Raw genomic sequence first — 27,499 nt, forward strand, 5'->3', positions numbered from 1 at the left:
TGCATAAACAAGTAGATTTGGATATATATAATCTCATCATTTAGTTCATAACTGCTTTTCATAAGTTCATGATTCATTCCATTGAACACTTACCAATTAGTTCCTTTTCATACCCGTTGAACCATCTAGAATTAATCAAATACATGGGAAAGCTCACACAAAGTGTGCCTTTACATAAAACTGTAACCTTTCCTTTACATCATTGCTCACACGAGCTGTAGGTTGGAATGTAAGCTACACGATACTGCTCACACGAGCTGTGGAGAATCCACAACAAATGTAGGACCTCAGTCATCGATAGGACATTCAAGACCAGCACCCGAAACATGAAATCCTTAATGACATGTTATTTGTATCCTAAGAATTCCTAAGGTTCAACTAGGACTCAATATCTGTCAATTCATCATAGCATTTATACATTTATATTTTTGCTCAATTACATTAAAAGTAGCATAGTAAACATTTGATTTAAATAACGTTAACACGATTACCATTGATACGAAATTACCTCGACAATTAGGGGCGTAGTGATATAATCGAACTAGTCCAAAGCTTTAGCTTTTCCCTGATCTAGTTTTGAACGCGGTTTATCTTGATTTAAATAGGTAATTTCAATGAATTAAACACTTCTAGTATTCAATTTAATCCACATTTCATATTTACAAAAAATTATCAATTTTCCCCTAACATTTTAACTTTTCACAATTTAGTCATTAAGCTTATAACTTAAAATCTAACCATTTTAATCTAAATCCATACTAACCATAGATGCAAGGGACTTTGGAACAATCGATATTTACCATCTTTTCATAATAAAACCCTATAATTTATACCTTTAACAAATTAGTCCTTATATCCAAAATTCATCAAAAATCACTTAACAAAACTTGTTTATTTTTCAATAATGATTCATAGTCTATCATTTAACATCCAAACTCATTCAAAAGAATTCATGCCAAGTTCTTTAACCTTTAACAATTTTACAAATTAACCCCTGGGCTAGTTAGATAAAGCTAAAGCAGACTCAAAAACATAATAATCAATAAAAACGGGGCTTGAAAACCTACCATGCATGAAGAAGCTCCATGACCAAAAGATTTCCCTCTTATAATAATGGATATTTAGTTTTAGGGTTAACAAACCAAGGAAGATGATGTTTTTAATTCATCTTATTTTAACAACCTTTACTTGTTTTAATTAAATACAAATTTAACCCTTTTATTTCATTAAAATTACCACAAAACCTTTCCATAAAATCCACTATCAACATATATGATATAATTTCCAAAGTCATTTAACCCCTTTAGCTAATAGAACTCAACTTTTCACCTTTTACGGTTTAGTCCTTTTTACTTAATTAACCATACAAACATGAAAATTTCTTAATGAAATTTTAATACGACTTTAATATAATCCCGTAAACATTAAAATAATAATAAAATAATAACTCACTCATTGAAATTGTGTTCCCCAAACTACTATTTCTCACATCATCAAAAACCGGCTCTTACAACTATCTCCCTTAAAGGAATTTTCATCCCCGAAAAGCTTACCAGAAAATAGGTTCGAGTATTGCACTTTCATAGCTTCTTTTGGTTCCCAGGTAGCTTCTTCAATTTCGTGACACTGCCAGAGAACTATAACTAAAGCTATGTTTTTTTTTTCTTAACTCTTTAACTTCCCAAGCTAAATTTCTGATCGATTCTTCACTGTACGTCATATATGGCTAAATTTCAACGTCTACAAGTGAAGTCACATGTGAAGGGTTTGACCGGTACCGTCATAACATCGACACATGAAACACATTATGAATTTTCTCTAACTCTAACGGTAAAGCCAACCGAGAAGCTACTGGTCTAATCCTCTCAATGATCTCATACGGCTCGATGAATCGTGGACTAAGCTTTCCTTTTCAGCCAAACTAGAGAATTTTTCTCCAAGGTGATGCTTTTAGAAATACTTTGTTACCGACTTGGAATTCTATATCTTTCTTTTTTAAACCTACGTAAGATTTCTGACGATCAGAAGCAGTTTTCAAACTGTTACTATCACTTTGACCTTTACTTCGATTTTTCTAATCAAGTCAACACCAAATAACTTTTTCTTGCTCAGCTCAGACCAGTATAACAAAGTTCGACATTTTCGACCATACAAAGCTTCGTACGGTGCCATTTTAATGCTCGCCTGATAACTATTATTGTATACAAATTCAACCAACAGAAGAAATTTCTCCCAATTACCTTCAAAGTCTAAAACACAACACCGAAGCATATCATCGAGTACCTGAATTACTCGCTCAAATTGATCATTGGTCTGTGGATGAAACACTGTACTGAAATGCATTTGTGTACCCAGAGCTTCGTCTAACTTACTCCAGAATCTAAAAGTAAAATGTGGATCTATATCAGAGATAATAGATACCGGCACACCGTGCAATCTAGCAATCTAAAAAACGTACAATTCTACCAATTTCTCAAGTGAATAATACGTACGCACTGGAATGAAACGTGCAAATTTCGTCAAACGATCCACAATAACCTATACAACATCTTTCTTTCTCGAAGATGGAGGTAATCCCGATATAAAGTCCATCGTAACACGTTCCCATTTTCACTCTGGAATTATCATAGTTCGTAAAGAACTAGAAGGTACCTGATGCTCGGCTTTAACTTGTTAACAGATCAAACATTTTAATATGAAATCTGAAATCTCTTATTTCATACCTGGCCACCAATACATCTATTTCAAATCACCGTACATTTTATTTCCACTAAGATGTATCGATAAGCTACTACAGTGAGCTTCCTGTAAAATCTTCTGAATAACATCAGAATTCCTCAGAACACAAATTTTGTTTCTAAAATACAAACTACTGTCTGAATTAACATAAAAGTCCAAATCAGGTGTTGACTCAATCTGTTTCTATTTTGCGATCAATTTAGCATCACTTTTTTGAGCCCTACGAATCTGTTGTAAAAACGTCAGTCTAGCTTTTAAATCAACTAGTATAGAACCATCATCAATCAACATCAACTGTGTATTCAAAACTTGTAAAGAAAACAAAGATTTTCTACTTAAAGCATCAGCAATAACATTAGCTTTTCCCTAATGATAGTCGATAATTAAATCGTAATCTTTTAGTAATTTAAGCTATCTACGTTGTCTCATGTTCAGATCTTTCTGTGACATCAAATACTTTAAGCTTTTATGATCCGTAAAGATACGGCATTTTTCTCCGTACAAATGGTGTCGCCAAATATTTAAAGAAAATACAATAGCTGCAAGCTCTAAATCGTGAGTCGGGTAATTTTTCTCGTGCAATTTCAACTGTCAAAAAGCATACGCTACCACTTTGCTTTCTTGCATCAACACACAACGCAAACCATTTAATGAATTATCACTATAAATTACGAATTCCTTACCAGACTTTGGTTGAACCAACACAGGGGCTTTAGTCAACAATGTTTTCAACTGCTCAAAGCTTTGCTGACATTTTCTAGATCATTCAAACTTGACGATTTTCTAAAGCAGTTTCGTTAACGGCTTAGCAATCATCAAAAATCATTTAACAAATCTTCAAAAATATCCAGCTAAACCCAAAAAAATTTTGATTTCTATAACATTTCTCGGAGGCTTCCGATCCACTATAGCTGATATTTTATTCGGATCAACTCTAATACCTTCTGTGGATACCACCAATCCCAAAAATCCAACATCTGAAGCCAGAACTCACATTTGCTAAACTTAGTAAACAACTATTTCTCACGCAAAGCTTGTAAAACAATTATCAAATACTGGACATGCTCTGTTTCATTTCGAGAAAAAAATCAGAATATCACCAATAAATACTACCACAAATCTGTCTAAATACGATTTGAATATTTTGTTCATCAAATCCATAAGCACAACAGGTGCATTGGTCAAAACAAAAGGCTTAACTAGAAATTCATAGTGTCCGTACTTGATAATATCTGAGTCTTTAACCCGTAACTGATAATATCCAGACGGAGGTCGATCTTTGAAAATACTATCGCACCTTTCAGCTGATCAAACAAATTATCAATGCGTGGCAATGGATATTTGTTCTTGATCGTGACTTTGTTGAGTTGTTGATAGTCGATGCACAATCGCATAAACCTGTCCTTTTTCTTAACAAATAATACCGAAGCACCCCAAGGAGAAAAATTGGGCTGAACAAAGCCCCTATCTATTAGCTCTTGCAGCTGTGATTTTATTTCTTTCAACTCTTTAGATGCCATTCTATACGGAGCTATCGATATCGGAGATGTTCCCGATGCTAACTTAATAGCAAACTCCACCTTTTTGACCGATGGTAACCCTGGTACCTCTTCTGGGAACATATCTATGAATTCATAAACAGTCGGAACTAATTCTAATTTCAACTCTAAGAGCATAGAATCGAATATGTAAGCTAGATACGCTTCATAGCCTTTTTTAACATATTTTTGTGCCATCATAGTTGAGATAACATTAGATGTACCATCCAATCTATCTAATTCAATTTAGACTTTTTCTCTATTCTAACATTTCAATACAATATGCTTTCATCTAAAGTTCACAACAGCATCATGCAGAGTTAACCTGTCCATACCCAGAATCACGTCAAACTCATCAAATGGTAATAGCATCAAATCAACCGAAAGTTACAGTCTCGAATCATTAAAGGACAATTTTATAGACTGTATCAACTAACAGATACTGACATAAAGTATTCATTACTTTCACCACAAATTTAGTAGACTCAGGCCTTATGAGGTACGCACAGATGCATCAAATTATGCCATTGGGGAGTACTGATGCAAGATGGGCATCCAATTGCTTTTGAGAGTCGAAAGCTTAATGAGACGCAGCAGAGATACACGATCCAAGAAAAAGAGATGACCGCTGTGGTGCATTGCTTGTGCACATGGAGGCATTATTTACTGGGTTCCAGGTTCATGGTCCTTATCAATAGTATTGCCAACAGTTATTTTCTAACCCAGAAAAAGTTGTTTCCCAAACAGGCTCGTTGGTTGGTTCTCCTAGCTGGGTTTGATTTCAAGATGGAGTATAAGTTGGGGAGTGCCAACACTGTGGCTGATGCACTTAGTCGAAAGATGAAATTTATTGAAATCGGCCAACCCAATGGCTCCTTATTGGAGGGCTTTCGAGAGGGATTGTCCCATGATCCCTTAACCAAAAGCTTGATTAAGCTTGCCAATGAGAGGAAAACAAGGAGATTTTGGCTTGATAGGGAGTTGCTATAAACTCATGGGCACCGCCTTTATGTGCCTCATTATGGTAAACTACACAATAAAGTCATGAAATAATGTCATAACTCGAGATGGGCAGGCACATCCAAGAATGCACCGTACTTTGGCCCTTTTAGAGGATCGTTACTATTGGCCTCATATGGGTGATGATGTGGAGACCTATGTGAAAACTTGTCTAGTATTCCAACAAGACAATATTGAGTTAAAGACTCTGGTCGGTTTGCTACAACCCTTGCCCATTCCGGAAAGACAATGGGAAAGTGTATCCATAGATTTTATTGTTGGTTTGTCTAAGTTTGATAGGTTTGCAAGTATTCTAGTTGTGGTGGACAGGTGTTCGAAGTATGTGACGTTTATTCCAATTACCAAGGAGTGCCTTACTGAGGAGGTGGCCTGTTTGTTCCTTAGACACATGGTGGAGTATTGGAGAGTGCCACTGTCTATTATCAGTGATCGAGACGGGTGATTCATGGACCAATTCTGGTTGGATTTGTTTAAGTCAATGGGTTCAGACTTGAACTTTTCCACTAGCATGCATCCACAAACTGATAGGCCAACCGAATAAGTGAATGTGTTGTTAGAGACATATTTTCGGCATCATGTGAGTGCCACACAAAGGGATTGGCCAAAGTTGTTGGATGCTGCCCAATTTTCATACAATTTGGAGTGAAGTGGGGCCACGAATCAAAGTCCGTTCGAGATAGTGGTGGGCCAACAACCACTCACACCCAACGCTGTTGTGACCCGTTATATAAGACCAAATCCAGTAGTTTATCGATTTGCAAAAGATGGACAAGAAAAGAATGACTTAGCTAGAGCTTTTTCACATAAGGCAAGTAAGCGCAACAAGAAGTGGGCCGATCAAAATCGAAGAGATGTGCAATTTTAGGTGGGTGATTCAGTCCTTGCTAAAATAAACTTGATTTTACGACATACAGGTTGCACAAGGGGCTTGTGCGAAGGTATGAGGGGCCATTTCGAGTTATGAAGAGAGTAGGCAAGGTGGCCTACAAGATTGAGTTGCCAGCAAAGCTCAAAGTCCACCTAGTGTTTCACATAAGCATGCTTAAGCCATTCCATGGGGATCAAGAGGACCCAAATCGAGGCAAGTCTTAACGAGCACTAATAGGGGTAAAGGTCTCTTACGATCGTGAAGTTGAAAACATTGAGGCAGATCATGTAATCAGATGAAAGTACCATCAACCGCGACATGAATACTTATTTCAATAGAAGGGACTTCCCGATAGTGAAGCTAGTTTGGAACCTACTGAGGCATTGTAGCAGTTCCAAGAAAAGCTGACCAGTTCCATGAGGATGACGCGATGAGGGTGTTGCTAGAACAAGTGGGGGACAATGTCATGGATTGTGCATAAGAACCCACAGCCATGACGAACTTGTGCGATCTATCGAGTTCAAAGGAGGCCATTTGGCCCAAACGAACTAGCTCGTTGCTTGGAGAGATTTTAAGCCCATCTCCGAAGCTTGGCAAATATGGAATGTGATCTTCAAATATATGTGATCCTAGACATTAAATGTAATCTTTAGAAAATACGATTCTGTAATCTTAGAGATCTGATATCTAGATAGCTTTTAATCTTAGCCATTGATGTACTTTGATCTATACCGTTGATTTTGGAGAGGCTCAACTATAAATAGAGGCCTCTCCCCCTCGTTGTAATTATTTAGTTATTAATAGAATTTTGAGAGTATTCACTTAAAATTTTCTCTCAAGTGTTCTTACTTTTCTGTGGCTTTTGTTCATCTTTCGAGTTCATTCTTATTTCGTTCTTCCACTGTTCTTCGTAGGTGCCTTAGAGGAATTCTATTGAATCCTCAATTGTTGCGAGTTAGGCTGACTTAGATATTTTTTAGCGAAGGAACTACCTAAGGCCACATGGATCGCGTGGGAAAAATCTAAGTCCGTGACACATACACCTTATCCATGCCTTCAATTCTTACAATCATCAAATGCATGTATCCTTGAACTTGGCTCCTTCACAAGAACGATCACATGAACTTAGAGTTATTGCATGAGTTTGTTAAATCCATGAACAAGTGTGTGTATGCATTTGACTTAATGAATGTGCTTGAAAAGCCTTTTGGTGACCAGCCGAATAGCCTCCGACAACATATATAAATAGAATTAGATCCTTTGCAAACAATTATACTTGATTTGGCTAAAGACTCTATTAACATGACACCTTAACTTGTCGACAACTTAATTCAAACTAGACTCTCAACAAGACATACATGACTCATATTCAAATAGTAATAACAATAAACAGACTTATCTGTTGGAAAATATAAATATCACATATATAATAAGGGTAATTACATGTTATTATTCACTATCATGATAGGTTAGCTGAAATTAAAAGTGATCTAATTTGGTTAGGTTTGTTGGGCTTTAATTATTAAATAAAGTATAGGTCAAATATATGTAGATACTCTAGTAATTTAGTTCTAAACAATTTCTAATTAATGATGGGCTAATTAGGAATTAGGGCTAATGTGCCAAAGTTATATATATTAGGGTTATGGTCCCCAAATTGCATACAAGATAACTTTTCTAATATCACATCCTTAGGAAAGAGAGAGTAAATATTCTTTGAATTTCTTGTGTGCTAATTTAGAAGATAAAATCCATAAGATCCGGAAAAACTTCAAGCACTTCATGGATTCAGCTACGCTTTCGCATCTAGTTTTATTCTTATTTTGTTCTTGATGATTTGACATGACAAATTCTGATTTATGTTTTCTTAAGTTTTATATAATATCTTAATTTATTATTTTAACAAGTGGTATCAGAGCCTCGTCATACCAAATCATTGGGAATTGATTAAGGTTCTTCTTTTGAATGATTGATTCATGAAATTTCATGGGTTTTATATTTTGGATATATATGTTGAATTTTGAAGGTTTATATTAAAGTAATTTTTTAAATTTTAATTATCTTGAATTCATATTAAAATTTTAGGGTTTTGTTTTAATTTTTTAATTTAAGTAATTTTCGAATTGATAAATTCAATTACAGAGTTTAGAATATTTGTATAATATTATTTAATACCTGTGTTTTAATCTTTATTTACAATCTTGCATTCAATTTCTGTTTACAATATTATATTCCATTTTGCTTTATAATAAATAAACAAAAATCGCATTAAAGTCAAGTCGGTGATTGTGCAATCTGTATTTCAATTCCATAATTGCATGAAGGTCAAGTCGATGCTTGGTGCTTTTGCCATATGTATCAATCATGGGTTTTGTTTTTCTTTTTCTTTCTTCATGATTTGTGCTTTGTGCTACGGTTTGCTGTATGTATATATGCGTATATATTTGCAAATCATGTGGTTATTATTATTTTAAATCATATAAGGCGTTAAAAAAAGTGTTAACGTATACGCATGGTTTAGTTCTTTAATATATATTATTATACATACATATATAATATATGCATGTTGTTTTGGAAAAAGTAGATAAATATATATATACGGTAATTTGATTGAAAGATAAGATTAAGATAAATATTTTGAAATAAATAAATTTATATTTTGACTTTTAACTAAGGATGTCTGATATTTTAAATATATTAATTAAAATAAAATGTCGTCAAAGTGACATCTTTTGTGTAGATTAGCTTATTTAAAATATCGAGATGATTATATGTTTTTGTGACTCATGCGTTTATTAATTAACCCAAAGGTAAGTTAATATTTGGAAAAATTTTAACGGCATTTATGGTGATAAATGTGTGACAATTATAAGGTATTTTATATGAGTAATAAGTTAGTCCAAAGATTAATTAATTGTTTGACATAATTTATTGTCAATGTTTGATTGCTACAATAAAAGTATCGCTTATTGTTAATATTACTGTCCAAAGACTTGATATTAATGTTGTGTTTGATATCTTGATATGGGATTATCCATTATCTTGCATTTATTGTTTACTTATGAATATTGATTTAAGTTTGTTTTTATTTGTTCTATATTTAGCTAGTTCATCTTCTACTGCCACAAAATCCACTAGTATAAATTTTATACCCATGCTTAATAAGACTAATTTTAAGGAATGGAAAAGACAATTATAGTGCTTGGCTGTATGGACATAGACCTTACACTAAGGGAAGACCAATCTGCACCTCTCATTATGGAAAGCACCCCTAATGTTAAGAGGGATTTTGAGAGGTGGGATCATTCAAATCGCATGAATCTAATGATCATGAAACACAACATTCCAGAAGCCTTTAGGGGAACAGAATTTGAAGAGATTACTCAGGCCAAGGGTTTCCTTGATGAAATTGAGAAACGTTTTGTTAAAAATGATAAGGTTGAGATGATATCACTTCTGACTTCTTTGATGTCTATGAAGTATAAGGGTCAAGGAAACGTAAGGGAGTACATTATGGAGATGTTCCATATTGCTTCAAGACTTAAGGCACTTAAGATAAGCTTTCTAAGGAATTGCTTGTTCTTATGGTTTTGGTATCACTAGTTATAACTGTGAAAAGGAGAAATAGACTCTAAATAAACTTATTTTTCATTGTGTTCAAGAGGAAGAAAGATTGAAGCGTGATAAGTCTGAAAGTACTTATTTCGCCAATGCCCTTAAAGACAAGGGTAAGAAAAGAAAATATCAGAATGAAGCTGCTAAGGGTCTAGCTCAAAAGAAACAATAGCAAGCTACAAAGAGTTGTTTCTTTTGTAACAAGTCTGGACACGTGAAGAAAGATTGTACCAAATATCATGCCTAGCGTGCAAAGAAAGGTATAATTCTTAATTTGGTCTATTCTGACGTTAATTTAGCGTCAGTACCTAGAAAAACTTGGTGGATAGATTATGGTGCTACTACTCACATAAGTGTTTCTATGCAGGGTTGCCTGAGTTACCGAAAGCCAAGTGATGGTGAAAGATACATCTTCGTGGACGATGGAAAATCGGTAGGAGTGGAAGCGATTAGGCATTTTAGGTTGTTATTAGGAACTAGTTTTTATTTGTATTTAAAAGACACTTTCATTGTACCATCATTTAGACAGAATTTAGTTTTTGTTTCTTCGTTGGACAAATTTGGATATTGTTGCTCATTCATAAAAAATCAATTTAGTTTGTCTTTAAATTCGAATGTTGTTAGAACTGGTTATTTAAATACTTATGACTACATTTATTTGCTAGAACAGTTGCATCTTATAATGAAACCTTGCATGTGGAATCATGTGGTATTAAACACAAATTAAATAAGGAAAATTTAACATCATTATGGCATAAGCACTTAGGTCATATTTCAAAAGTTAGAGTTAAACGCCTTGTGTCTGATGGTCTTTTAGAGTCCCTTGACTTCATAGACTTTGATGTCTATGTCGATTGCATTAAAGGAAAACATACCAAAACCAAGAGATTGGGTGCCAACAGATCTTTAGATGTTATAGAATTAATTCATACAGATATTTGTGGGTTATTTCCTACGACATCCTGAAATGGTCAACAATAATTCAAAACATTCATAGATGATTACTCACGGTATGGGTACCTATATCTCATTCTTGAGAAATATCAGTCTTTGGATATGTTTAAAGCTTATAAAGCTGAAGTTGAGAATCAACTCAACAAAATGATTAAAAACGTCAGATCTAATCGTGGTGGTGAGTACTATGGTTGATATGATGGTTCAGGTGAATAATGTCCAAGACCATATGCGAAATTCCTAGAGGAATGTGGTATTGTACCATAGTACACCATGCCAGGATCACTTAGTATGAATGGTGTAGCTGAAATATAATATAAGACTCTTAAGGATATGGTAAGGAGCATGATTGTCTATTCTACCTTACCTGAGTCCCTATGGGGAGAAGCATTAAAGACAACAGCTTACATTCTGGATAGAGTACCCAATAAAGCAATTGCAAAAACACCTTATGAGCTTTGTATAAGTCAAAAATCTAGTTTAAAGCAATTTCACATTTGGGGTTGTCCAGCTGAGGCAATGCCTTATAGGCTACATGAAAAGAAATTAGACTTCAAAACAGTAAGCAACTACTTTATTGGTTATTTTGAGCGATCTAGAGGCTATAAGTTTTATGATCCCATAATAAGGAATATTTTTGATACGAGAACTGCAACATTTTTTGAGGATGTTGAGTTTGGGAGGAGAAATAAGGTTAGAGACATTACTTTTAAAGATAAATTAGATTCTAACTCAGTTCCTACTATCAGTTTTGACGATGTTCAGGTTCTCATACCTATCATTGATCAAGAAGTGAATCCAGAACCTCAACAAGACAATGTTGAAAAACTCCCCATTCAAGATGAGATAATTGTTCCAGAAAAACAAACTCAACAACCTCAAGAACAAGTTCCATTAAGGAAGTCCACAAGAGAAAGGAGCAATGCTATTCCAGATGATTATGTTTTATTTCTCCAAGAACATGAGGACGATAATGGAATGATGAAAGATAATCCAATCAACTTACATCAGGCCATGAAAATTTCTAATTCTCAAAAGTGGATTTATGCCATGAAAGATGAGTATAAGTCTATGCAAGACAATAAAGTTTAGGAACTTATCTCGTTACTTGAAGGTGCAAAACCAATTGGTTGTAAATGGATATTTAAAACCACGAGGGATGTAAATGGTAATGTGGAGAGGTAGAAGACGCATCTTATAGCTAAAGGATATACTCAGAAAGAATGCATTGATTTTACAGAGACTTTCTCTCCAGTTTCATTGAAAGACTCTTTCAGGATAATCATAGCGCTTGTTGCTCATTTTGATCTTGAGTTACATCATATGGATGTTAAAACTGCGTTTCTTAAAGGCGACATTGAAGAAACAATTTATATGGTTCAACCAGAAAACTTTGAGTCAAAAGACTCAAAGAATATGGTTTGCAAATTGACAAAATCCATCTATGGACTCAAACAAGCTTCCAGTCAATGGTACCACAAGTTCCATCAAGTAACTGTTTCATTCAGTTTTGAGATAAATATTTTTGATAATTGTATGTATCACAAATTCAATGGGAGTAAGTACTTATTTCTGGTTCTATATGTCGATGACATTTTGCTTACTACTAATTATATAGGCTTATTGCACGAAACCAAGAGGTTTTTATCTAAGCATTTTGAGATGAAAGATCTTGGGGACGCCTCTTTTGTTTTAGGAATTCAGATACATTGAGACTAATCTCAAGGTATTCTTAAATTATCACAAAATAGCTATATCGATAAAGTACTCAAAAGATTTGGCATGTAAAGTTGTAGACCAGGTGACACCCCTGTCACTAAAGGAGACAAATTTAGTATTACTTAATACCCTGAAAGTAACCTTAAAATTTAAAAAATGAAAAAGATTCCGTATGCATCAATTGTTAGGAGTTTAATGTATGCTCAAGTATGTACGCGTCCGGATATTGCGTACATTGTTAGTTAGTTAGGCATATATTTAAGAAACCATGGTATAGACCATTGGATAGTAGCCAAAAGGGTTATGAGATATCTTCAGAGAATAAAAGATTACATGCTTACTTATAAGAGATCAGATCTTTTGGATGTCGTATGGTATTCTAATTCTGATTTCGCTGGGTGTCAATATAGTAGGAAATCTACATCAGGCTATATTTACCTGTTAGCTAGAGGAGCTATATCTTGGAAAAGTGTCAAACAGACACGTGTAGCTTTGTCCACTATGACAATAGAGTTTGTAGCATGCTATGAGGCATCAAACCATGGAATATGGTTGCGGAACTTTGTCACTGGGTTGCACATTTAGAGAATGTAGAAAGACCACTCAAATTATTTTGTGATAATAAGTCAGTAGCGTTGTATTCCAATAATAACAGAAGTTCATCGAAGTCAAAACATATTGACATAAAGTTCCTAGTTGTGAAAGAAAAAGTGCAAAATGGTCAAATATCTATAGAGCACATTGGGACAAACTCCATGATAGCGGATTTGCTCACAAAAGGTTTACCACCCAAGGTCTTTCATGAGCACACTACTCATATGGGTGTTACATTGTTTGAGGATATCATGATTTTGTGGGAGTTTATATTTTATTTGCTTTATGCTTGTTTTCAGACATTTATGTATTTGGTTATTTTTTGATCAGAAATGAAGTATTCAGTTTATTCACTCTGTTTGTTATTTTGATATTGATCTCACTTAAGTTTAAAGAGGACCAGTTGGAAATAGGCATGTTTAGATCATATTGCATGTAATTTCCATGTTACACATCCATACTTGATCCATGTCATTTGTTTGTGTTAATATACGTGATCATGGATGGATTTAGTTATGATATATGTAACAAAAGTCACCTTGGTTCTATGTTAGCATAATTAATGGACGAGATTGTTAAGAATACCTTTTGGATATGATAGTAAAATTTTTGATCTCATAAGGTTATATAATGACACGTAATTATAGAGTAATTAGTATATATATGTGTGGTCCAAGTGGGAGATTGTTGGAAAATATGGACATCACATATATGATAAGGGTAATTACATGTTATTATTCACTAGCATGATATGGTAGCTCAAATTAAAAGTGATCTAATTTGGTTAAGGTTTATTGGACTTTAATTATTAAATAAAGTATGGCTTAAATATGTGTAGATACTCTAGTAATTCAGTTCTAATCAATTTCTAATTAATGATGGACTAATTAGGAATTAGGGCTAATTACATGCAATCAGTTTGGGCTAATTATTAATATTTGAGATTTATTAATCTTTCAACTTTATATAATGACCACTTTGGGCATTCCTTGCTTAGTTGGGCCATAAGAATTTGATCCATTAAAATCATTCTTTATCTTATCAGAATTTGACTTGGCGTTGATGCACGGAATCACATCAACCTATCACCCCAAATAATGTATCAACATACATAATTAAAATATAATTCATATTTAATTAAAGAAATTAGAGTATATCCAAGTAGCTAGTTGTTTCCTTTGACAAAAGATGGAGGATGGTGGATCTGAAGATTAGGTCAGAGAATTGAGCACTTTTCAATCCTTTTTCTTTTGGTTTTATTTAGGTTTAATTGTGGTTATGTTGTTGTATAAATCTAACATCTTTGTGTTTGTGGATTTCATTTTTGTAAGGAATTTTACTATGCTATCTTGATTGATTCATTAACATAAGATATTGGGTGGGACACATTTTTTTATTGATTAATGTATTTGGAAGTTACTTTATTATTGAGGCTGGATTAAATTAGTCTTTCTATTAGTAAATAGAATAATTTAATCCCTATAATATTAAAAAGAATCAAATAAGTACTTGTGATAGAATTAATTTTTACTGTATAAAAATATGTGTTGAAAATAATTTTTTTCAACCACGGTTCAATTCAAAACAAAATATTTCATTTATAGAATCATAAAAACTTTAAAAATATTAACTCTGTTAAACTATAAATGATATTTTTAAACAGTAAATGTTAACTTTATTGCAGTTTAGCCTTATTTGATTCTTTTTAATAATATAATGATTAAATTGATCCATTTAATAGTAGAGGGACTAATTTAATCAGGTCCCTTTGCTAGGGGGACCTCTAGGTATATTCACTCTTTTTTTTATTCCTCTAAATAGGAGCTTAAAAGTATTGAGGAACACAACAATTGATTGAAAAAGTGGAAGTTAACTTCTTTCTCATATATTTTAATTAAATGTTGGACAAATTACATTTTTATGGGAACTTTGAGGTATATTCTCAATAAGTAAAGGTGAAGAGTTGAATCATAAAATTATGGTTTCACATTCTACTTTATGAGACCTTTACAACGGTATATCATATGCTTAAAATGGTTAAGTGATGAATGAGAAATTGATGCTCAAAGTAAGCTACTCGAAAATATTGTTGAGGAAAAGTAAAGGCTTAGGTCCCATATTGGTTAAATATCAAAGTGTGAGATGTATTTATATATATGAACCCTCTTAAAAGATAATTGAATGACTAAGTTTGTAACCCAACCTCGTGCGCAAAGGGGTGTAGGTCCAAATTTGACAAGGTTGGGGTGATGCACGACGTAGGCGACACGAAATGTTCGGACTGATAGGGCCAAAAAGGGCCTACGAATATTTTAAGTCCACACGATTTTATTTTTTCTCAACAGACATAATTTGCTTATATAGGGGCAGTATCTGATTCCAAATTAAATCAAATTTATTTTTTTGGCTCCTTAATGACAGAAGTTGTGGTTATCTCTAAATTTTCCACCATCCTAACTGTCTATAAAAGGATGTGTATTCTGTAGAATTTTACACACTCATACTTTCTCACATTGAAACTCTTTTACTCTCAAAACTCTTCCTTTTCTTCTCTGTATTTTTAAAACGTTCCGGTGATAGAAAAAGACAACGTTCGTTCGATTGATTGTTGTAGATGTGCTACTACATTGATCATTATTGTTGTTGTATCATGGGAGACATTTGACCAGCGTTTCTCCAAGTACCGTAGGAGCGGCCGAATCTGTCTTAAGGAAACTGTGTTTCACAGGCCTCAACGTTTGATAAAATCTCGATTATTATTTATTTCAACTTTTTATTATGGTTTTATTTGATTTCCGTATTTGATAAATTAATTATAAATCATTTTATTTATATTTTATTTCATATGTGTTTATTTATATTTAATTTATTTTGTTCGCTAACGTGTTTTTTCCAACAATCTTAAGACAAACCCTGATTATTTTTGCAATTTTCTAATCCAAGACAAACGAGACACTAAGCCGAAAAAATTGAAATTTTTTTTAAAAAATTAAATAAATCTATTTCGAGATTTTTTTCTGCCGTTCAATGGATTTCCCTTGTTTTTTTCCCTCTATTTTTGTTTTATTTCCAAATAAATATTAAAACTAATAAAATCTACTTTGGGATTTTTTCTCGCCGTTTAACAGATTTTATTCGATTTTGTTTCCAAAATTAAAAGTAAATAAAATCTATTTTGGGATTCATTCCCGCTGTTCAACGGATTTTATTCCATTATTTTATTTTATTTCCAAACGAAAATTTGAAGGTAAATAAAATCTGTTTTGGGATTTATTCCCGCCGTTCAACGGATTGTATTCTATTATTTTGTTTCTATTTCCAAACGGGAAATTAAAGGTAAATAAAAACCATTTTGGGATTGATTCCCGCCGTTTAACAATTTTGTTCCAAATTTTGTTTTATTTCAAAAAACGAGTAAAATAGAATCTGTTTCGAGATTGATTCCCGCCGTTCAACAATTTTATTCCAAATTTTGTTTTATTTCCAAAAACAAGTAAAATAAAATCTGTTTCGGGATTGATTCTCGCTGTTCAACGGATTTATTACATTTTGATTTTTTTGCCAAAAACGAGAAATTAAATTAAATAAAATTTGTTTCAGGATTTATTCTCGTCGTTTAATAAGATTTTATTTGGTTTGATTTTGTTTCCAAATTAGAATATAATTAAATAAAATTTGTTTCGAGATTTATTCTCGCCATTTAACAAGATTTTACTTGAGTTGATTTTGTTTCCAAATCAGAATATAATTAAGTAAAATCTGTTTCGGGATTTATTCCCGCCGTTTAACAAGATTTTATTTGATTTTTTTTTTCCAAATTCAAATTGAATTAAATAAAATTTGTTTCGAGATTTATTTCCGCAGTTTAACAAGAATTTATTCGATATTGTTTTGTTTCCAAAGAAAGACGCAATCAAATAATTCTGTTTCGGGATTTATTCCTGCCATTTAACAAGATTTTATTCGATATTATTTTGTTTCCAAACAAATATGTAACCAAATAATTCTGTTTTTGGATTTATTCCCGCTGTTTAACAGATTTTATTTTGATTTAATGATATAATTTTGTTTCGGGATTTAATCCTGCTGTTTAAAAAATTTGTTTTTTGATTTCGTTTTAGAATTTTTATTCTGTCGTTTAACAAATCAAAGGGAAATTTTTCTGTTTATGGAGACCTTAATTATGGCTTTAAATTGAATTAAAAGAAATTTATCAACGGTGAATTAAAAAGACAATATGAGAATGCATGTTTAGGATTGGTCTTTTGAAAGATTTGGTATTTAAGCGTGTCGAGTGCACCACCTCTCTTTTAAGGTTACCTACCTGTAGAGGTGCTCATGGGCCGGGCGGCCCGCCCGAAATATGGGAGGGTTTGGGTAAAAATATAGGCCCGAAATATGGGCTTGGGCAAAAAAACGAGCCCGATTAAAAAATGGGCCGGGCCTCGGGCACCACTTTTTTGGCCCGGGCCCGGCCCGAATATAATAAATATTTTTATTTTTAAATTTTTTTAATTTTAAAATAATTTTAAATTTTTTTAATTTTAAAATATTTTTTTAAAATTTTTGTTTTAATTTTTAAAATAAATTTTTGGTATTTATTTAAAAAACGGGTCGGGCCGGGCCCGAGCTTATGAATTTTTTCCCGGGCCGGGCCTAGGCAAAATTCTATGCCCATATTTCGGGTCGGGCCGGCCCGGGCCAAAAAATTTTTTTGGGCCCGGCCCGGCCCATGAGCACCTTTACCTACCTGGTGCATTGTTTTATTGTATTTTTTATTAGACCGTATAAACTTTTGTTTCGAGTTTTATTAGATTTCTGCCGTCTAACAAAAGTTGATAAGTTTTCTAATTCTGGTTTTGTTTCTTAACAGAAAAATGGAGACTCCCACCAATTCAATCAATTCGCAATCTAAGGCTTTGGTTCAAACGCAATCTTCGAAACTCAGTATTGCCGATGGTTGCTGCTGTAAGCCACAACGAGAAACCTGCAAAATTCTCGGGACAAAATTCAAGACGTGGTAACAGAAAATGTTGTTTTATTTGACCATGTTGAACTTGGCCAAATTTTTGAAAAATAACCCTCCTACTATTAAAGAGGGCGAGGTAGACGAAGTTACTGCTTTCACTACTATTGAAGCTTGAAAGCATGCAGATTTCTTATGCCAAAACTGCATCCTGAATGGATTGTTGGATGCAATGTACGATGTGTATAGTGGTGAAAAACAACTAAGGAATTATGGACATTGTTGGACATAAATACAAAGCCGAAGATACTGGAATTAAAAAGTTCTTAGTTGCTAAATTCTTGAATTTTGTAATGGTTGATTCTAAATTAGTTGTGAATCAAGTGCAAGAACTTCAACTAATCATTCATGGAATTCTTGCTGAAGGGATGATAATAAGTGAATCCTTCCAAGTGGCAGCCATTATTGAGAAGTTTCCTCCTACTTGGAATGACTTCAAGAATTACCTAAATGACAAAAGAAAGGAAATGTCAGTGGAAGACCTAATTGTCAGACTTTGGATTGAAAAAGATAATAGAGGTACGGAAAAGAGGCTCAACAAAGCAGCAAATGACAATGTTGCTAGGGCAAACGTTATAGAAGTCAAGAAATACTTTAAAAAGGAAAAGCAATCGCAGAATGAGTCTAAACTAGGACCAAAAGGCGGTGTTTTCAAAAAGCAAAAAATTTCAAGGAAAATGCTTCAATTGCAACAAGATAGGGCACAAGTCATCCGACTATAGGATCCCAAAGAAAGTTAGAGCTAATGAGGCTAATGCTGTGGAAGAAATTTCCAAGGAAGTGTTCCATATGGAATTATATGCCTAACATACGCAAGAACTATAAATAAGAATGTTTTTTAAAAAGGGGGAATGTTTGTGGGAAGGGGATATGTATTAAACTAAATGCTATATCAATAAAATCAAAACTATGAATAAGAATGTTATTCTTTTTCTGTTTATATGCTTAAGTCATTTAATTTATGGCATAGTAGGCTCAGACATGTTAATTATGACACTTTACGTACATAAATTAACTTAGAGCATATTCCTTTGTTTCACAATAATTATAATTATAAATGTGAAACACGTGGTGAGGCAAAATTAACAAAGGTCAAAAACCAGTTGATCTAATACATAGCAATTCTTGTAAAGCTTGCTTAAACGAGAAGAAGGAATAAAAATGTTTATTACCTTCATTTCTACGAGCTAAGATAAAGAGAATATATTCTCTATAAGCAAGAATTTGAAAACCAACTTAATAAAAAGATTAAGTGATTGTGGTGGTGGATATGTTGAATCATTTCAATACTGTACACAACTTAATAACACCGCCATACTTTCCTCAAATGAAGTAGCTGAGCATAAAATCATACTCTAAAGGAAAAGATGAACGTACTGCTAAAAAGCTCTGGGTTATCACAGGAAATGTGGGGGGGCGCTTCTATGAGTTAATTACCTTTTATATAAGGTATCCCGCAAGAAAAAGGGACAAGATACCATATGAGTTATGGAAAAGTAGAAAATCATCCTACAACTACTTCAAAGTGTGGGGGTGTCTTGCTAGCGTAATGTATAATGGTAAGTCGAGACATATGCATCATCGACACAATACCATTAAAACAACTGATCTCAAACGGAATTATCTCTATTGATTTTGATAAAATTGTGGATCCGCTAACTAAAGGCTTAAAATGAGATCATGTTAAGAAAACATCGAAAGGAATGTGACTAATGCCCACGAAAATAAAAGGCGCTGTGTGACGAAAAACCCTACCTAGTTGACTAGAGGTCCCAAGATCTAGGTTCAAAGGGACAGCCTAATTGCGTAGACCTTATGAGGTCATTGTGGGGGTACTTATCCCAAGTTCGTTCCTATGATGTAAACAGTGACTAAAAATGGGAGAGTTTAAGTGATGCTTTTAATGACCATTGTATGTTTTGGTGAGCCGAACAACATAAATCACCTATGTGAGAGTGAAGTGGGGCCACTTCAAGGAAATTATTGGGGCATAGTTCTCTCAAACTCTTACAGAACCAAGATATGTTCACGGCTATATGAACATACCTATGAGAACTAAAACCTTACCAGGGAGGTAGTTGTGTGAGGTATATCATCGTTTACACAAAAGGCAGAACAGTTCAAGGACATCACGTTTACTGGTCATCCAGTAAAGTAAATATACTTTCGCAAGGGAAGGTTCAAGGGTGGATACCTACCTACCCTATGCAACTATCGATCGTAGGTTCTATCACCACATCAAGTCAATGTTGAGTGATGAATGAGAAATTGATGCTCAAAGTAAGCTACTTGGAAATATTGTTGAGGAAAAGTAAAGACTTAGATCCCACATTGGTTAAATACCAAAGTGTGAGACGTGCTTATATATGTGAACCCTCTTGAAAGGTAATTGAATGACTAAGCTTGTAATCTTGCCTCGCGTGTAGGGAGTGTAGGTCCAAACCCAGCGGGGTTGGGGCGCACTCGCACGACTTGAGCAACGCGAAATGTCCGAACCAGTCGGGCCCAAATGGGCCTGCTAATATTTCAAACCCAACATGATTTTTTTTCTCAACAGACATAATATGCTTATATATGGACAATATCTGATTCCAATCAAATTGATTTAATTTTTAAATCAAATTAATTTTTTGGCTCCTTAATGGTAGATTTTGTGGTTATTTCCAAATTTTCCACCATTCTAAATGCCTATAAAAGGCTGTGTATTCTGTAGAAATTTACACACTCATACTCTCTCACACTGAAACTCATTTACTCTCAAAACTCTTCCTTTTCTTCTCCGTATTTTTAAAACGTTCCGGTGATAGAAAGAGGCAACGTTCATTCGATTCACCGTTGTAGAGGTGCTACTACTTTGATCATTGTTGTTGTTGTATCCTAGGAGACATTCGACCAATGTTTCTCCAAGTACCGTAAGAGCGGCCGAATCTGTCTTAAAGAAACTGTGTTTCACAAGCCTCAACGTCTGGTAAAATCTCGATTCTTCTTTATTTCAACTTTTAATTATGGTTTTATTTTATTTTCGTATTTGATAAATTAATTACAAATCATTCTATTTATATTTTATTTCATATGTGTTTATTTATATTTAATTTATTTTGTTCGCTAACATGTTTTGTCTAACATTAAGTTCGAATATTAGAGTTGTCATTGTTGGAAGGACTTTACCTGTATCAACTCTAGACCTAAACAAGACTAACCTTAAATCGGAAAAGAAATTATTAAATCAACTTCGCTTTTTGTTTAGGATCAACCAAGCTTAGTACATAAAATAAAAGCATTAGTGTTTAATTTTATAATTAATTGTATCCAGTGAAACTCTAACATCATATTTTGCTCCTAACATCCATCTTTAGGGAGACTTAATCTCATCAAATTTAGTTTGTCCTCTATACCCTTATTTGTTACGACACTAAAAGTTGTCTCTGAGAAAATTGGATCAAATCATTCATAATTTCTTATATGGGGATGCTATTTGCAAATCCATTGGATTAGGTAGTTTGGGTACATGAAAATGCCAATAACCGAACAAATTGGGAGGTTTTTTAAACACCTTTTTCTCTTAGTACTCCAAATATTACAAACATTCATCTTTGGAGGAAAATCTGGAAGCAAAGATATGATATTTATTTTTAAACCCAAATCCCGACAGGTGAATGCTTCAATGAGAAGCATCAGACTCCCTAATTTCTTTGGAATGGAACAACAACAACAATCAGAACAAGGCAAGTACAAACCCTAGCTCAACATAGAATATGGTCGGCTAATTTGGGCATCAATGTTACCATAATATTGAAAGTTATACAAATATATTTTATGAAAAATAGGAATTATTTTTCTCATATGTAAATTGCTAAAATAATATCTTTTGTCAGCGTCATCTGTACAATATGCAGAATATTATACTGGATATTCTACAGCCTATCAAATGGTTAGAATAGTTTTTTTCCCCAAACATTGGACACGAGGCCAGCAATTCACTTGTAAAATAAACATGTTATCTGGCATTACTCCGACTCTCCAATTATCTGTGTTCAACGCATATCTGGACTTAATTATCAGGACCTGACTCTCCGACAACAAATATCTGTATCCAACATTCACACTTGAATTTGAGTAACATGATTCCTAAATCTGGGGCTAACTTTTCAAGGATAACCATTTTCGTATAGGAGGCTACAAGTTAAATAATCTGAACCGGCTGGAGCTACCTTCTTCATCATAATCGGACGAATTTGATTTGCTTCCAACTGATTCTTCTGAACTATCACACGGAAGGAGTTTAATCCTGTCAGCATGTTCAATCATCCAATCAGTGAACTCTGGGGTTGCTGCCAAATCTGCAATGGCGTGCTGGGTAGACTCGCGAGTGAAATCTTTCCACTCTTGTTTCGTGAATTTCTTTCGGTTACGTGTCTTGTGAAAGCTAGAATAGTAATTTTGATCACATATGCCGCCTAAAAATTAGAAAGAAACAAATCCATTTGTTGATATTAATTGAAGCAGGAAAGAAAAACAAAATGGTGCTCCAAGAAAAATGAACTAGTATGAACAGTGAAGGACATTTAAAAGCAAAATTACCTCTTGCAGGAAATTTATTCCATGTTAGTGAAGTCAGTGGAGTATGTCCATTCCACAATGTCCTATTACGATACATTCTTGGAGACCTATCAAAAAATTCAGCACGGCCTTGGTTTATTATTCCCGGCCTTGACCGGTGCACCCAAGGACCCTCATCCCAAGACCGTGGTTGGTTCCTACATAAGCCAGAATGCCAAATTCATGGTTCAAATAAACCGAGGCTAGAAATGAAAACTGAGATTTACAATAATTTGGTGAACTTGGCTTTCAATTTAGACAAAATGTTACTACAAGTCAAGTTGGTTAAGGTAATCTAAATAAAATGACTGTTTAGTTGTAATAAAGGATATTGAAACGAACTCAGGGGCTGTCATATCATATGATTATTTACTGGAACTAACAAATTTTACATGAAAAGGACCATTAACAAAGCCTAACAAAATCACCTTCTTCAGGCAGGCATATTGATCATAAGCATGAAAAGGGAATTGGAGGGAGCTATGTTTAACTTACATGTGAGTATTCCTTCTAGTTGATGTGATGAGAGAACAGATAGCAGAAGAAGCCAATACCACCACTGCCAGCCGAGTATCTAGAGTGCTCTGGAAAGAGTAGAAAAACAGTGCAAGATAGGAAAAATTAAACATAAGGCATCTTTTATTATTATTTATTATTTGAGGTTTCCAACTACATTGCTTAGACTCTTCATTTTTCTTTAAGTACCCGTGTCTGACATCCATATCCAACACATATTTGGACACAAATATGAGGAAATGATTCTACAAGGAACCCCCCAATACATAGGAAAACCTAGAAAAAATTGAACATACCCATATTGGACACATACTCATTTCTGACACTCACACAAGTCTCAGCAACATAGGTTGACAATGTTTGATCCCAGATCATTGGAACTAAAAGTCAGCACTTTACCAATAAACCATATGGCTGTTGACAGAAACATAAGATGCCACCACACCATACATTGAAAGAAATTAACACTCTTCTTCTAAGGGAAATTATTTATCCATTAATAAGCGACAGCTAAACCAGCAGATGGCATGCAAGTGATTTACTTGGATGCTAGGGAAGGTGAAAAAACTGGCTGACCTTATACAAGTAAAAGGTAGCCCAGAAAAACAACTTAGTGCACCAAAGTGGGAAACCATAGAGGCAAATAAAGCCAGGTGCATCTCAAACTCAAGTGTCCAACCTGTAACCTAGCTAATCAATAATCTAATATTCTAATTTAGAATTTTTTGAGATCCCATTAAAGATAAGAGGCAGTGAGTTTTTCTCAAAGTAGGATGAATGAGTCAATTTATCCGCCCTCAAGCGATTTCTGGGCATATAATGGAAAATCTACTGTATTTGACATATTTAACAGCATCCCCCTAATGGGTTTCAGGGGCTATCACCTGACTCTGAGGAAGTTTCAAATAAAAAGAAGAAAACTTGCTACATAGCCTAGGTTGCATATCAACTAAAGGAGGCACTGTTGATAGTAGAAGCATACCTGGAAAATAAATGTAGCTGCAATGATACGCATGGCCCATTTTACAAACTGGGCCACACCAACATCAACGCTTCCATCATTTGAGATCACGAATTTTCTTACCATCCAGTACCCCAATGCAGCTCCTAATAGGATAATTACAACCAAAACAAATATAGCAACCTGTAACAAAATATGCAAAATAAATTACTTGGTTCAATTTGAAATAATGCTTTCTTAAAAGGGAAAAAAAAAAACAACTTCAAAGAAGACATTAGAGAATGAAATCATACACACATAAATTATGGACAATAAAGGGGGCCATATTAAATATCATGTGGTGAAAATATTAATTCCTATGGGAAGAAAAGGAAAGGAGGGAGAACTAGTTGGCAGTTGTAAAGAACTTACTGGGTTATGCATCTCTTCACTAAGCCCAAAATTGACAAGAATCGAATTTACCAACCCAGAGAAATGATGTAAAAGAAAAGATCCAGCTCCAAGCTGAAAAAATTAACGGAACACTGAGTTTATTCGCAGCCCAAAGTAGATGAAACATTAGTTAAACTATAAAGAAATGAAAATAAAGACTCACCACTGGGACATATATACCAAGATAGAAGATATTTTTCCTCCCTGTTGGCAACAATTTCATTCCCTGCTTGGCAAAAGTAAATCCACACAGTTAAAAGCTGAAGCTAAGACCATAATTCAGGCATTGACATAACTTAAACATAGATCTTAAGGAAATTAATAACTAGTAGATTCCCAATAATCCAATCATAGTGTGTGAGCTGATGAGCATCTGACGAGACAGGAAGGGAATCAATAATCAATCAATTTAATTTTGAGCACTATGAAAGGAAGTAAACAGACAGATTTCAGCTACAGATTTACATGGAACTGGAACTTCAATACAGATCCATGTTCTTCAAAATACATGGAAAACAATAGGTAGCTTCCAATGGTCAACAGAGTAAGATAAGGTACTTAAAATTTCATGAGATTTACTTATGATAGCATTGAAATTTGAAATAAATAAGTGAAAGAATGAGGGATATTTTAAAAATAAATAAGGTGCAAGGAATTTGTTGACGAATGCCAAAATACCTGGAAGAGAAGGATTATAATGACAAGAATAATTCCAACAGCCATTGAACTACTGTAGTAAAAAGGAACCCACTTGCTGGCAAATGGTGCCAACAGCAACAAAACAAATCCTAAAGCTAGAAACACAAGCCGCCATTGCTGAAAATCTGCAAAAAGATAAAAAATAAAGTTCAATTTCAACAAACTAACAATCACAATCAAGTACATAATTCTTTTAAAAGGAACACAAATAACACATAATCATACCTTCTTCAAGAGCAATTGTGACAGAGCCAGACACATCACCCATAAACTTCACATCTATAAATCTATCATCATAAGGTGACATGACAGAGAGCCATATACCCTTTTCCACTGTCTTCCAATTTTCATGCTCACACTTGCATAATCCAAGTGAAGCATTCCTGCAAGACTTTTTCAGTCACCATATGTGACAACAAACTTCTGAAGTGTTTTCATGCAGAAGAAGAGTAGATTGGAGAGTCAAAACTTACCGATGAAAGCAAACATGTATTTTGCTGTGTAATCTTTCTGGTATTAGGACAGATGGAGCTAAAGTAACTCGAACGGAACTGGCATAACTCCTAAGTTTCAATCTTGAGTGACCAGAAACTCGAATTCGGTCACATGATAAAACATCTTTTGAACCATGGACAGATGAGTGCCCATAAAGGGGAGCTGGGTTAACATCTAGTGCTGGACTTCCTAAGTCAATGCCTGCAATTATAAAACCTACTACAGTTGAAAACGACACAAAAAGTATTGGCAAGGGTGCAAGATAGAACTAAAAAAACATGGACCAGGGTCATGCATTATAGATTTCCATCAAGTTACTGAAATAAACCCACCCTCACCTCCGGTTCACAAATTGCATAATATACTTTCTATAGGGTAAACCTAAAGGGAACACTGATAGAGCTCAGTTTCTAAATTAATTAATTACAAAACATCAAGTGATCATTCAATCCATGCATTTATCCAAACACTAAAAAAAGCCTTCATAGCTCCCCAAGGCTACAACAAGTATTTGGCACGTCTAATCTTAGTAATTTATAGTTAAAACAACCTTTAGCTGTCAACCTTTTTTAGGAAGGCCTAAAGAAACCTGCGGAAAACTGATTACCAGCGATGAGAAATGAGAAAATAAGTAAATAGTACGATTTCTATGAAGCAAAGGCTACTGTAAAAATGGAAATTAGAGACCAACCCAAAAACCTAGGCAGATATTCTTATTGTTCCGTACATCTTCTTCGGAAATTAATAAATTGAAGCAGTTGCAATTCAGGTTTCTAAACCAATCGAAGAACAGCCACGTTAAAGGAATGAGAAAAAAATAAAATAAAATAAAAACCCAAACCTAATTTCCAAACCATTTCTAAGCAAGCAAAGAAAATAGAATCATCCAGATGACAAACACAGTTGAATCCAATGAGGAAAAATAAAGGAAATTATCAGAAAGTTATACCTTTAAATTGTGAGATTGCTTGAGAAGCACATGATGAAAAGAAAAAATAATATAATAATAATAAGAAGAGGCTGAGAGAAGAGGAAGCCATTGTCGACAGCCCTCTTCCACCTCTCTCTCTCTCTCTCTCTCTCTCTCTCTCTGTTTTCAAGCTGATTTGTAAATAGAAACTTCAAAGAGGAAAAAGGATTACAGTTAACATATTTTAAAATTAAATTGCACGGCTATTGGTGGAAAATTAAATAATATATATTTAATATAATTAGAGACCGACTAAATTACCATTAAATGTCGTTTTTTTAATTTATCTGATTAGGCTGTTTTTTTGGAGCAATTAAAGGAATAGACCGATTTTTTAAAACGTTTCCACGTAGACTCGTTTTTAGGTGCGATTCAAAAAAAAAAAATCTTAGATAGACGTGTTTTTTGTATGCTGTCAGTAAAACACTTTTAACTGAACGTGTGTTTACCTAGTCACCTGGAAGCTTTTCTCCCTCCAGTGTCTAGTTTCGAACGACTAATTAAATAGCCTTCCTCACCCCCCAATGGCTAATTAAACAGCTATTCCCCACCACCTACCACCTTCCCCTTATAAACCCCCCATTTTTATTTTTCTCACAAATACTCTAAAAATTCTCACATTTTCAAATCTCTCAAAATTCTCTCAATCCTTTATTAAATTCTTATTTAAATTTTATTTCTCTACCATTCTTTTACTAGAATTATATTAATATTTTTTTGTAAAATATTTTTATTAAAAATTAACCCATGTTTT

At 33.9% G+C, this 27,499-nt stretch overlaps 1 protein-coding gene across 2 annotated transcripts; it reads right to left on the minus strand.

Annotated features, from left to right (window-relative positions):
* Positions 1 to 21,885: 21,885 nt before the first annotated feature.
* On the minus strand, positions 21,886 to 26,939 carry LOC107896717 (uncharacterized). 2 transcript variants are annotated; one of them, XM_041104090.1, is made up of 10 exons: positions 26,725 to 26,939; positions 25,754 to 25,976; positions 25,506 to 25,663; positions 25,260 to 25,405; positions 24,745 to 24,807; positions 24,561 to 24,653; positions 24,171 to 24,332; positions 23,168 to 23,256; positions 22,655 to 22,830; positions 21,886 to 22,530 (listed from the first exon to the last, which is right to left on the minus strand). In XM_041104090.1, the coding sequence occupies exons 1-10, from the start codon at positions 26,813 to 26,815 to the stop codon at positions 22,250 to 22,252; spliced, it is 1,482 nt and encodes a 493-aa protein (XP_040960024.1). In that variant the 5' UTR covers positions 26,816 to 26,939; the 3' UTR covers positions 21,886 to 22,249. The 2 variants fall into 2 exon arrangements, with proteins under 2 accessions (XP_040960024.1, XP_040960023.1); XM_041104089.1 differs by having other exon boundaries at positions 25,754 to 25,991; positions 26,725 to 26,893.
* Positions 26,940 to 27,499: the final 560 nt, after the last annotated feature.

Source organism: Gossypium hirsutum, chromosome D11, assembly GCF_007990345.1.
Source record: "Gossypium hirsutum isolate 1008001.06 chromosome D11, Gossypium_hirsutum_v2.1, whole genome shotgun sequence".
Taxonomy (NCBI): Eukaryota; Viridiplantae; Streptophyta; class Magnoliopsida; order Malvales; family Malvaceae; genus Gossypium; species Gossypium hirsutum.

Coding starts and splice junctions, on each gene's coding strand:
- LOC107896717 (XM_041104089.1), bottom strand. CDS start 26,815: ATGGCTTCCTCTTCTCTCAGCCTCTTCTTATTATTATTATATTATTTT. Junction 24,808..25,259: donor TTATAATCCTTCTCTTCCAG/GTATTTTGGCAT, acceptor TTTGCCAAGCAG/GGAATGAAATTGTTGCCAAC. Junction 22,531..22,654: donor GAATAAATTTCCTGCAAGAG/GTAATTTTGCTT, acceptor TCTAATTTTTAG/GCGGCATATGTGATCAAAAT.